The sequence below is a fragment of the Psittacula echo genome (genome assembly GCF_963264785.1).
Source record: "Psittacula echo genome assembly, chromosome: Z".
NCBI lineage: Eukaryota > Metazoa > Chordata > Aves > Psittaciformes > Psittacidae > Psittacula > Psittacula echo.
The window spans coordinates 78438901-78452558 of NC_137742.1; the positions used below are offsets into that span (position 1 = coordinate 78438901).

At 41.5% G+C, this 13658-nt stretch overlaps 1 protein-coding gene across 10 annotated transcripts in view; it reads right to left on the reverse strand.

Annotated features, from left to right (window-relative positions):
• TMEM161B (transmembrane protein 161B) overlaps nt 1-13658 on the reverse strand; it is a 55890-nt gene that overhangs the window by 20668 nt on the left and 21564 nt on the right. For 9 of the 10 annotated variants that reach the window (XR_013958632.1, XR_013958633.1, XM_080636539.1 and 6 more), the window contains 2 exons: nt 5801-5898; nt 3847-4003 (listed from right to left, as the gene is read on the reverse strand). Coding sequence is in view for 8 of the 10 variants with exons in the window: in XM_080636539.1 (XP_080492665.1) it covers nt 3847-4003; nt 5801-5898 (255 nt within the window). In the remaining 2 variants the exon portion in view is untranslated. The remainder of the gene's footprint in view (nt 1-3846; nt 4004-5800; nt 5899-13658) is intronic. The other variant, XM_080636538.1, reaches the window with a different exon arrangement.

Consider the following 13658-nt stretch of genomic DNA (forward strand, 5'->3'; position numbering starts at 1 on the left):
TCAAAACATCCATTTCTAGAAGACACAACTGAAAAAAATTCCAGTCTTCCAACTTCACTAAGCTTTTGCTGGTCATTCTGTCAGCCAAATCCTTAGTACATGAAACAGAAGAAACATCTGTCATCAAAACACAAAACGGACTGCTTTCAATTGAAAATTTGGAGTCAACAAAATTTTTCTCACACATTATGATTAATAATTTCTGGGCTTGACATACTGAATTAGTAAATAGTTGTGCACATTTTAAAATATTCTCAACATTCCAGAGGCCTGATGTCTCAACACATGAAATGAGCCAGTTCTCTTTTGGCATCTCTTTTCACCTGCCTAGGTTCCCATGATCACAAGGATTGTTATCAATACCTCTGTATTTCACCCTTTGCACCATCCTCCTTCACCCAAAAAGCCATAATGCTTGGAATAATATTAATGTATTTATGGAGATGCTAACTCTAATAAAAAGTTTAGACTGTGCTTGCTGGTACTGCAGCCTTCCGCATTGCCACTAACCCCTCAGACTGCACAGGATCACACTACTTCACATCAGTCCAGGAACCATATAGGTAATTACGTAAATTCAATACTAGTAAGCAGTGACTTCACAAGGATTTCTACAAAATCACCTACTTTGTGCAGAAGCCTCCAATAAAAACAAGGTCTATTTAATGCCACAGGAAAAAATAAGTCAATAAAAGTTGCACAAAGTCATAGAAAACTAGTTCTGACCATTTGTTCCCTTTGTATGATTAACGACTCTTAAACTACCTAGTACTAGGTTACACTTGTACACAAGTTTATTTTCCAGAATTTCTTTATTTCTACCTATCAGGCCATTATTCTCTAGACTTTCCCAAATCTGCATATTTTTTAGAAGTGCCTCATGAACTTTAAACTTTAGCTTCTCTGAAATTTCTCCCACCCCAACAAACTGACAAAATTCTTTAAGAACTTTCTGAAGTATACTGCCCATTACCAAAACCTCAAAACAATATTGGTCCCTTAGACAATACAAGCCTAGATATAAAAATGCTGAAGCATGCAATTGACTGTTCACAGTTTCTACATAAAATTTAGAGTTTAGCACACGACCTTCCAGTTTTAATAACTATTCTATTGGATGTTATTTCCCTTCCAGTCATGTAGGAAGGCTAGCAAGAAAATATAGCTAATGTGCTTCTAACATGCAGGGAATACTAGATATGTGCCAATCTCCTCCAGGTCCAAATGTGCAATGAATTCTCAAGTGCTTCAGCCAGATGAGAATAAATACTGGAAATGCTGGTTTAGGCTCACTTTACGCAAAAATAGCAGGTGAGAAAGAAATAATAAAAAAAAGATTCTAATAACTACTTGCATGTTCACACTACTGAGGCTGAAAGCTTGCACTGCTAGGCAACTTCATGTTTTTTACTTTCTGCGTTTGGTTTTGCCCTGAATTGATGACCAAACGAAAGCAGTAATTAGGACTGTATTCAAATACCACTCTAAGAAAGAATTACTGCAGTGGATTTTCCTACAATATATAATTGACAAGTCTGTTTCACCTAGAGTTGCAATCATTGTAGAACTATTTAAGCTGGCTACAACCAAGATTTGGCTGCCACCAATAAATTTAAGAGTGCACTGTGGCTCTTGTATTTGAAGCTTGTTTTTCCACTAGCACTATTAACTATTTGAAGCTTGTTTTTCCATTAGCACTATTAACCACCCCCTCATCCTCAAAACGGGAGTCAAAAGTGTTGGCTTTCATTTCTGATTTCTTAAGCAATAGCTGCCTCCTTCCCCCTGCTAACATTAAATTAGAATTCACGACTTCACCCAAGCAAATAAAACAAAGGCTGTAATACTGCTGTAATATCATTATAAGGTGCTTCAGATTCAGACACAGACTTTCTTGTCACTACGTTTAGAAAAAACACCTTTTGAACTGTGGACCTCTCCACTGACAAGTCAAAGGAGAAATACCTCATCTCGAAGCAAGCTACAGGCAGTCTTTATTTTCTCATAATATGAGTCAACTCCCTCTTCCAGCAAGCTCTTACTCACTACATAGAAAGTTCTGGGTATCATTTTTACTTCAGGCTTGTCCTGGGTTCAGCTATAGCAGTCATTTTTCTCCTTCTTAGTAGCTGGTGCAGTGCTGTGTTTTTGACTTTCAGCCTGGGAACAACGCTGATAACACTGATGTTTTTAGTTGTTGCTAAGGAATGTTTACTCTCACCAAGGGCTTTCTGAGTTTCATGCTCTGCTCTCCTCTGGGAGGAGGGTCACAAGAAGCCAGGAGGAAGCAGAGACAGGACACCTGACCCGAACTAGTCAAAGGGGTATTTCATACCACAGCACATCATGCCCAGTACATAAACTGGGGGCAGTTACCCAGAAGGACTAGATTGCTGCTCAGGTTGGGATGGGTATTGGTTAGCAGGTGGTGAGCGGTTGTTATTCTCTGCCCTTGTTATTTCCCTCATCATTATTATTATTGGTGGTAGCAGTAGTAGTTTTGTGTTATACTTTAGTTACTGGACTATTCTTATCTCAACCCATGGGAGTTACATTCTTCCGATTCTCCTCCCCATCCCTCCAGGAGCAGGGGGAGGAACAAAGCAGGGGGAGTGCACGAGCAGCTACGCGGTTCTGAGTTACCAGCTGGGCTTAAAACACAACAAGGCTATTTAAAGAAATAATTCCTGTCCTTATCATAAAGGCAGCACACATTTTAATAATTATTAAGTACAGAAAAGCAGTAAGCATATCCAGAATGGTTAGCCAAATATAACCAAGCATTAGAGTTCAAAGTGTTTATATTACACCCCCAGCTATTGCTAACAGCAACAAAACCCAACCCCAAATCCCCACGCACAACACAGTAAGAACCCCTACTGAAGAACAGGCATTTATACAGAGGAATCAATTTTGAATATTCAAGTGCTGTATCAACCCTAACTTAGCACTTTATCTGGTTGTCAGTTGTTGAGGGTGCAGAGGAGTTGCAGAAATTTATTTTCTAACTCCTCTTTCCATAACCTGCCCTGTTGCAGACGCTTATGCAATTCAACTGCTTTGAAGACCTATCAGGTTTTCAAAAGGTAACTTATCTCCCTAAAGCATAGATCTGGATTGGTATGTAGAAAGCAGTTAATTACTGTGCAAGCACTCATGTCTGATGTTGCCTTTTCCAGTAAAAAAACCGTAACAATTTCTTACTTTTATAGTCCAATATTGGCTGCTTTTTTCCCTCAGTTATAGAGAGGAATTCAGCTTTTCACAGAGCTTCCAAAACATACCACCTCTGCTCCCACAGCTGTCTACACATTTTATTTTCCGTAAACTTTGTAAGAGTGTCTTGAATATCCTTCGAAATTATGAACTCATGCACATAATTTATTTTTTTTTTTTGCCTTAAATTAGTATACAATTGCTATACTACTTTGTTCAGGAAGTATCAGATTAAATAGACTGCACACTTAAAGTATGCAATAAATTGCAATAAATTGCACACTTCGCCAAAAGCTGTAAATACTCTCTGTACAGAAATCTATTTCTGAATGCCAAACTGGGCAACATAGAATTAGTTTAGAACCACTCCATACTACAGATTACCACTACATGTAAGTTCACATATTTCATTTTCCATAAATGGCTTGGTATTAATGTTAACAAGCTCTTGATTCCAGTATATACAGCATATACATTACCCAACCACAGAATTAGCTTATGCACTTCTTTCTCCAAATGCTGTATATATGTGTATCCTGTCAATCAACTATACAGACCTTTATATGAATTGTAGAATGATGTGGACTATTTGGATCAGATAGAGTCATTTAAGAACACAGAAAAGGATACACTGCAAAAGCCAGGACAAGCAGACACCACACTATGCTGATATTCATTTCTTGTGAGGGCTTCACAATGCTGTAATAGGCTTCTGTCACCACATACACAACTGTAGCTGCAACGGTGAAATCCACCAACCACTGATATTCTGGAAAATAATGCAAGGCTGAAAAATACAAGTTTGCAAGCATTATTATTTGTGTAATTATTTTATGGCAGTTACTGACATATATAGAATGGACTGACAATTACAAAATGCTTTCAATTGACTGAGGTCTAGGCAGACCATCCAAGACCAACAACCACAAAAAAGCCAGATTTTTTCCACTCCACAGTGAACTTCACTGTTCACTTCTGTTACTTGATATTTGATTACTGCTCAGATTTATAAGGCTACAAGATTTTACTTTTTTATCATGTCAGCTTTTACACATTAACATCCTAAACTCAAAAGCATACTTTATTTTGATGTCAACATCATAACAGAAAATGGTTCTCCAGCTGAGACTACCTGCACTTCCAGATAAGAGTTTTTTTAATCTCTGTTAAAAGGCTAAAAGCTCACTGGCAATCATTTAAAATACAATATATGATTGCTTCCTCTTTTTGTTTAAAAAAAAAAACCCAACAAACAGCATCTAAGATACTGATGGCCTGCTCTTCCAAATATTGTTACTATCTCCTGTACAGCAATACAGGAGAAATTACTGTGTGAATTCCACTGTAAAAATTCTGTGGATGATACTGCGGTTGCATGCAGGCTGGCTGATTTACAAAGAGAGAGCTCTCACAGGTGCTGGAAAACTTCAAAGAACAATTTGTGACCTGTCCCTCCCAAAGGCTTCTTCCTACATCTACATGGTTAGAAAGTCACAAAACATATTGAGCACTTGCCTGTTGACAACAAGCTACCTGGCGCCAAACATATGAAATTGGCCAAACTCGGGTATTTCCAAGTCCTATGCTTATTCTGAAATGTCTACCTGGTTAGAGCCAACAGAAGTTTGTACACCTTACACTGTGTGTATATACATATATATATATATATTACACTGTATATATATATATATATATATGCACACACTGTATATCTATAACTATTCTGGGAGAGAGCTAAATGCTGTAATTTCAAGCAAATAACATAAATTGAAACCTGGGAATGCATTAGCTATTTATGTGCCAACTTTAAAAAACTCTGCATTTCTGTTAAAGGTATTTTCTACACCCTTTCCAATAATTTAAGCTGAGAAATCTTTTGCATAAGACTACACTTCTTTCTGTATTTATGCATAGAACAAATGCACATAAAAACATAGATTGGAAGAAAATGCTTCACACATTCATATATATCCATATGCAAGTTTTCTGTAACAGAATGAGCGGTTAAGATTAAGAAAATAAAAATTGCCATATAAAAAATAGCAACTTCCAAAACACTTAATGCTACTTATTTCTATTAGATTAGATTTTTAAGCATTTTAACTCAATCCTTATGACGTGTCACTTATGATTTCTAAGCATTTTACCTCAATGCTTCAGATGTGTGGTTGAAAGGTCTAGGTTTCAATACTACAGCACATTCCTTATTTTAGATGAGCAGAAAATACATGTTTCAACATCTGCTGATTCTCATTATCTTGCAAAAAGCTATGATCTCTATTTCAAACAGACCATGGTGTTGTCTCATATTGCTCTGGCTGCCTGATGCAAGAGATGTGCTTTATGCTGGATTTCACCTCCCCATCCTTTTCCATAAAACTGCTATTAAGATGTCACCCATGGAACAAAGGAGATTTAGCCCAAATTCTTGCCTTCTTGTTAAACTTTATTATCAGTTGTACTTTTATTCATTCATTGTCTATAACAAAAGATATTCCAACATTCATCACAAATAAACACTTCATAGAAAGAATCAGGATATATTTGGAATAGCGTACTATTGTCTGCATCCACTTATTCTTACCAATAGTGTCCCTTTCAGTCACAGATTTTGTTTCCAGATGAAGATTGATGTCTTTTGGAATGGTTAGGGGTTTGCTTTCAATATGACCATTATATTTTCTGAAAAAGTAAATAAATTAATAGATAATACACACATGGACATTACAAACTTTCAATACGTAAAGACATTCCAAATTTAAGAAAAGTGCAGATCACTTTTTTGATAAATGCAAACATCTTTATCTAGCTAAAAGCACTAATTCAAGTTCAAGTCTTGGGAAACAAACAGGTATGTCAAAGCCTCCTAGCTTTACCTTGCAAAGCTCTGACAGACTGCTGTGGTGTGGGTTTAAATGGCTTCTACATGCTGCATCCTGAGCATGTATTAGGACAAGATCCAGTGTTTATTTCAGCCCACTGATTCTTCTCTGTTCAGGGTGCTACAGGGTGTTGTAGTAAGTTCTCACAGTCTCAAAACATTTGTGACACAAGCCCAGCTACAGAGCATAATATATGTACCCCACCATATAGATAGCCCAAAGGAAAACCAAAGCTAAACTGAAACTTTTTAATTGAGGTCTAGACCAGGATGCTGAAAGACAGGAGTGTTAAAAGTCTTTGGATTGAAAACAAGTGGAAAAGACAGACAGACTTGGCAGTGTTAATTTACTGAATGCTCACTGGAAATAATAACAAACAGTAATCTACCTGAGAAGACAGCTCATAAGGAAAAAATAAAACCCAAATATCAAAAAAAAAATCAGTCCTTTTTGTCACAACAGGGTGCTTAGCAAGCGCATTACAGAAACTGGCCAATAGATGCTTCAGAGATCCATCCTACTTGCCATCAAGCAAAGACAATTTTAAGATAGCTTTCTAATCAAAAAGGATGTGTGTAGAAATACCACAAAGTTGTTGCAATTCATACCCTGCTTATAAAAATAAATTAATATACATATATTTACTACAATGTTACTACAATCATATAGAGATCCAATATATCTTGAAAAGAAATAATCCATCACGCTCTCTTCAGGGAAACAGACAATGCTAAGTACATCATGATACCGCACCAGGGTTTAAAGCTGTGTTCCAGGTTTTAGCCAGCCATTTCTGCAGGGCACAACAGAGATACACTGGGCTTGATAAACAGCGACACACAGATTCGCTTGCTCCTGTCATACAGGTGGCTACTTGCTTATGAATTGCTGAGGTGAGTAGCTCGAGAGACGACGCCTTCAACACCTGAGCTGGGGGAAGCTCAGCATCCAGGAGCCTCAACTCAGAGCGGCCAGAGCCACCGAGGGAGCCTCAAGTCCTCGACAGGACTTGCCCAAGAGCCGGCAGCTCAGCTGACTCAAGCAGCTGACTCAGGGGGCGGAGCCAGGAGGAGCGGCACCAGCCCTGACTGGGTAAAAACCTGCCCTAGGAAGCGCAGCGAACAGAGCTAGTGGAAGTAGTTTGTATGGGAAGGTGAGCGTGATGGTGAGCACTCGCCTTATGACCAGAGCCCGGTCTGGGACATCTGCTCTGGCTGCCCCGGCGGTGGCCAGCGTAGGCACCCAGACAGAGCCTATGAGAGGGGAGGCTGCAGTGCAGAGCTCGGAGTGTAGAGAGTGCCTGCACTGGTCTTGTGAGGGGAGGGTGCCCAATGGCAGGGCTGCACTCGGTGCTCCCTGGTGGAGGTCCTCCTGCAGCAGGTGCCTGAGCTGCGGGACACTGTTAATAGGCTGCAAGATATCAGGGAAGCTGAGAGGAAGCAGGAATGCTTGCTCCAGGCCCAAACTGTGCAGGGGCCTCAAGCGTCCCCTGTAGCTCATGGAGGAAAGAAGGAGGCTGTTAATTCAGGAAGCTGGGAAACGGCAACAAAAAAAGAACAAAAACAAGGAGGAAGAGGACAATTAAAAGCAAGGGGCTTCCTTCTAAATCTGTTATCCCCACACACAACCGCTTTGCTGTCCTGCAGGGGACTAACAAGGAAACAGACTCGCATCAGAAACAACCGGCTGGTGCACTGCTAAAGATCTCTACTGGTGCTGCCAGGAAAAAGCAGTGGGTCATAGTAGTAGGGGACTCTACTTTGGAAGGCATAGAAGCACCTGTCTGTCAGCCTGACCCAGCCTCAAGAGAGGCGTGTTGCCTACCAGGGGCATGGATCAGGGATGCTGCAGAGAGGCTGCCTGCTCTAGTAAGTCCCATAGACTATTACCCACTTCCGGTGATCCATGTGGGTGCTAGTGATGTTGATAGCAGTAGCCCAGAGAACATGAAGAAGGACTACAGAGCCCTGGGAGAGGTGGTTAGGGGCTCTGGAGCTCAGATTGTCTTTTCATCAATTCTCCAGGATACAGGGGAGGACCTTAAAAAAGCTAGGAGGATTGGCCAGGTTAATAAATGGTTAGAAGGGTGGTGCCATAGTCAGGGGTTTGGGTGTCTTGAACATGAGACCCAAGTTAGTAGGCCAGGTCTACTGAGGGCTGGTGGAGCTGCTCTGATAAAGAAGGGGAAGAGCCGTTTTGGTAGGAGGCTTGCCAGGCTGGTCAAGGTTTCTTTAAACAAGATGTGTTGGGGGAGGGGGGCATCCTTCCATCCCAACACACCCAGTCAGTTGCCAGCACCTAAAATAAATGCTCGGAGCGATGCAGAGATATTCCAGCTGCTCCAGGCAATGAGCCGGCTTCATTTGGAGCTCTGCTCAGATGCCTCTATACAAACGCCTGTAATATCGGGAACAAACAAGAGAAATGAGAGGTGTGTGCACGTCTATGGGGGTACGATATAACAGGCATCACAGAAACATGGTGGGATGGCTCCTACGACTGGAGTGTTGGAAGGGAAGGTTACAGGCTCTTTAGAAAAGACAGGCCTGGCAGGCGCGGAGGGGGAGTTGCTATTTATGTTAGGGATAGGCTGGAGAGTATGGAACTCTGTCTGGGGACAGGTGAGCAGTCGACAGAGGTTGGGGTGGGTCAGGGTTAAAGGGAGAGCAGCAATGGGGGACATTACTGTGGGGATCTGTTACAGACCGCCTGATCAAGAGGAATCTGTGGATGAAGCACTCTACAGACAGATAGGAACAGCCTCAAGCTCACAGGCCCTTGTTCTCATGGGAGACCTCAACCGCCCTGACATATGTCGGACAGACAGTACAGCCTGGTACAAGCAATCCAGGAGGTTCCTTGATTGTGTGGAAGACAACTTCCTTCTGCAAGTAATAGAGAAGCCGACAAGGAGAGGTGCCATGCTTGACCTCCTGCTCAACAACAGGGAAGGGCTTGTTGGAAATGTGATGCTCCAGGGCAGCCTTGGTTGCAGTGATCATGAGATGGTCGAATTTGAGATCCTCGGGACAATGAGAAGAGTGTGCAGCAAGCTCACTGCCCTGGACTTCAAGAGAGCAGACTTTGGCCTCTTCAGAAACCTGCTTAGTAAGGTTCCATGGGATATAGCCCTAGAGTGCAGGGGGGCCCAAGACTGTTGGTTGGTATTCAAAGATCACCTGCTCCAAGCTCAGGAGTGTTGCATCCCAACTAGAAGGAAGTGCAGCAGGAGGGCCAGGAGGCCTCCTTGAATGGAAAAGGAGCTGCTGAGGAAACTTTGAGGGAAAAAAGAGGGTTATAAAAGGTGGAAGCAAGGACAGGCGGCCGGGGAAGAATACAAGGATGTTGTCTAGGAAGCTAGGGACCAGGTTAAAAAAGCTAAGGCCCAGTTAGAATTAAACTTGGCTAGGGATAACAAGAAGGGATTCTATCGACACGTAGCGAATAAAGACAGACTAATGACAACGTAGGCCCCCTGCGGAAGCTATCAGGAGAACTGGCTACCCTGGATTTGGAGAAGGCTGAGGTTCTTAATGACTTCCTTGCCTCAGTCTTCACTGGCAAAGGCTCTGACCGCACCACCCAAGTCTTGGAAGGCAGAAGCAGGGACTGTGAGAATGAACACCTTGGGCTCACTGTAGGAGAGGATCTGGTTTGAGACCATCTTAAGAACCTGAAGTCCATGGGACCTGAGGAAATCCATCCACAGGTCCTGAAGGTGCTGGCGAATAAAGTTGCTAAGCCACTGGCCATCACATTTAAAAAATCATGGCAGTCAGATGAAGTTCCTGGCAACTGGAAAAAGGGAAATGTAACCCCCATTTTCAAGAAGGGGAAAATTGATGACCCAGGGAATTACAGACCAGTCAGTCTCACCTCTGTGCCTGGCAAAATCTTGGAGCAGATTCTCCTGGAAGGCATGCTGAGGCACATGAAAAACAAGGAGGTGGTTGGTGACAGCCAGCATGGCTTCACTAAGGGGAAATCCTGCCTGACCAATTTGGTGGCCTTCTATGATGGGGCTACAAAACTGATGGACAGCAGTGGAGCAGCTGACATCATCTACCTGGACTTGTGCAAAGCGTTTGACACTGTCCCACATGACATCCTTGTCTCTAAATTGGAGAGACATCAATTTGATAGCTGGACCACTCGGTGGATAAAGAACTGGCTGGATGGCTGCACACAAAGAGTTGTGGTCAATGGTTCAATATCCAGGTGGAGACCAGTAATGAGTAGTGTCTCTCAGGGATGGGCGTTGCGACTGGTCTTGTTCAACATCTTTCTTGGTGACATGGACAGTGGGATTGAGTGCGCCCTCAGCAAGTCTGCCGATGACACCAAGCTGTGTGGTTCGGTTGATACACCAGAGGGAAGGGATGCCATCCAGAGGGACCTCGACACGCATGTGAGGTGGGCTGATGCCAACCTTATGAAGTTTAACCATGCCAAGTGCAAGGTCCTACACCTGGGTCAGAGCAATCCCAGGCACAGCTACAGGTTGGGCAGAGAAGAGATTCAGAGCAGCCCTGCAGAGAAGGACTTGGGGGTGTTGGTCGATGAGAAAATGAACATGAGCCGGCAGTGTGTGCTCGCAGCCCAGAAAGCCAACCATATCCTGGGCTGCATCAAGAGGAGCGTGACCAGCAGGTCGAAGGAGGTGATTCTGCCCCTCTACTCTGCTCTCGTGAGACCTCACTTGGGAGTATTGTGTGCAGTTCTGGTGTCCTCAACATAAAAAGGACATGGAACTGTTGGAACAAGTCCAGAGGAGGACCATGAGGTTGATCAGGGGACTGGAGCACCTCCCCTATGAAGACAGGCTAAGTTGGGGCTGTTTAGGCTGGAGAAGGCTGCATGGAGACCTCATAGCAGCCTTCCACTATCTGAAGGGGGCCTACAAGGATGCTGGGGAGGGACTATTCATTAGGGACTGTAGTGACAGGACAAGGGGTAACGGGTTCAAACTTAAACAGTGGAAGTTTAGATTGGATATAAGGAAGAAATTCTTTACTGTGAGGGTGGTGAGGCACTGGAATGGGTTGCCCAGGGAGGTTGTGAATGCTCCATCCCTGGCACTGTTCAAAGCCATGTTGGACGGAGCCTTGAGTGGCATAGTTATTGGGAGGTGTCCCTGCCCATGGCAGGGCAGTTGGAACTAGATGATCTTAAGGTCCTTTCCAACCCTAACTATTCTATGACTCTATTCTATGATTGTATGATTCTATTCAAACAGAAGGAATGAGGCAAGCAAAAGTTGCTCCTCACACTGGTAAACCCTTTCTGGCTTCCAGCAGTAAGCAATTTGAGGATAACCTGAGCCAGGGATTGAAACCTGAAACTGACATTCAAAACTGACACGGATTTCCCTAATCTCATTCTGAACCAGTATGAGATTTGTTGAGCTCCATGGCGTCTTGTGGCACCAAGGTCCACAATGTGTCCCCCAAATAGAGAAGTCCTTAAATGCACTATACAAACATTACTCAGTGCCTCCTTGAACAACATCTTTACTACTCCCTATGCACCCTCTGTGCACACTGGATACATACCTGTTGCAAATCCCACCCTCAGACAGTTCCGAGACTAGTAAACTATACAGTTGTGTTCCGCCTTTACTCTAGCCACCATCTCTCCTCTTTTCCAGCCCTACTCAATCATATTTGAAATACTTGTACGTATAAACAAAAGTAAAATGACTGTGTTTTCCAAATTGCTGGTTAGAACTCACGCATCTTTAAGGAATCATTTTTCATAGCAGAGATACTTGTAAAGACCATAAAAGATTACATATTTGGGGAAAAAAAAAAAAAGTGTATTTTCATCTGGAGATCTGAAACAATACCAACATCAGAATCTCCAATTTCCTGAAAATAAGACACATTACTAGACTTTAAACTGAGGAAAACAGGATGCTCTTAAAAGAGCCTGAACAAGATCAAGTTACATGAAATTGGGCTAAAAGATTACCATTACTGACTAGGGTAAAGCTTACCTCATCACTATTAAAAATAAAATAAAATATCATTAAAGCAGATCAGAAAATGTTTTCTTAGATTAAAAAAAAAAAAAAACCACCAACAAAAAAACCCCACAAACCTTAAAACCCTTAAATGGCTAAAAGGAAAGAGTAAGCTCTGCCACATTTTCCAATAGCACCTCTGAAATTGAAAACGGACAGGTGGATTTTTCATGGAAAGACAAGTTATTGGGACATAAGCATGAAAGAAAATTCAATCAATCAATTATTAATTTATTTATAAGGAATGAAGTCCTCTCAACTAATGTGCAAGATGAGGATACAAGCAGAAAGCATCTTTTTTTTTCCAGGTTTTATTAATTCTGAGTATTTTCGAAAGCATAAGAATTTTAATGGACAAACTAAAAACTGAGGATAGGAGTAATGAAAAAAATCAGGTGCTGAAGTCTGAACAAGAAGTCCCAAACTCTACCCTGGAAGTATATCAACAAGCTTTGGTGTGCTTTCCTGCCCCAAGTTGTACTCTTGAGGCTTTCCTACTGCATGTACCACCATCTTGAGTGAGATGAGCATTTTGATAATGGAAGCCATTTCAGCTTAACAGAATTTGGTGTTCCTATACTTTAATTATCCCAGGGGACCCACAATCCAAGAGACACAGAACACACCCAGGATCATATACAGCTTTAATTCAAAGCAATTCATAGTAGCTGTGGACCTTTATATTGGCCTAACAATTTAATACAACATAAACAATTCAGAAATATAAAAACTGCCTAATATTTACATGCTCTTATAACCTACAGGACAGTATTCTGAAGTGTAATGCGCATTGAATAAATCGGACTACAAATTCGTATTACAGCTGTTTATAAGGCTAATTTTCAAGCAAGTTCCTTGGATCTGCTTTCATAATTTCTCTTTTAATTAGTTCATATCGGAAAAGTATTTAAGTAAGACACAGGAGAAAGTACTACATTTTGCATTTTATCTTGAAAAGACATGAGGAAAAAAAAAAACAAAAAACAAAGAGATGCTTCCTTATTTCTCGTACACCATCTATTTCACACCTCCTTGGCTCAAAGGAGTGCTGCATTCCATTTTGTGCAACCTAAAACAGTACATCCAAACCAACTGAATATGCAATTGGATATTGGATATATCCAACAGTGTATCCAAACCAACTCAATAGGAACAATTCTTGCTTTAAACTATGGTTCTCCAACAACAGCCACTTCTTTAGAGGACACAAAGGTATACTCACTGACTGAAAAGTGCGTGCTTTATTCATTCTGTTCTTAAAACAGCACAGCAAAGAAAGCATCACTTAAGCCTCCACATTACTGTCTCAGTTTCTTTGAAGTTTTCTACTCCCCCGCAAGTAAAATTTATCCTAGTACAAACAATTATTTCCAACTATTACAACTGTGGTCTCTTGGTTACATATTAATATAGTGAGATGATTATATCTGTCTTATAGTAATGAAATCACACCAACAAAATTTGCCTGGGCAAACATGAAAACAGCACTGCATTTAAAACATTAAATGTGTATGTTTAGTAACCAAAAAAAGTACTTA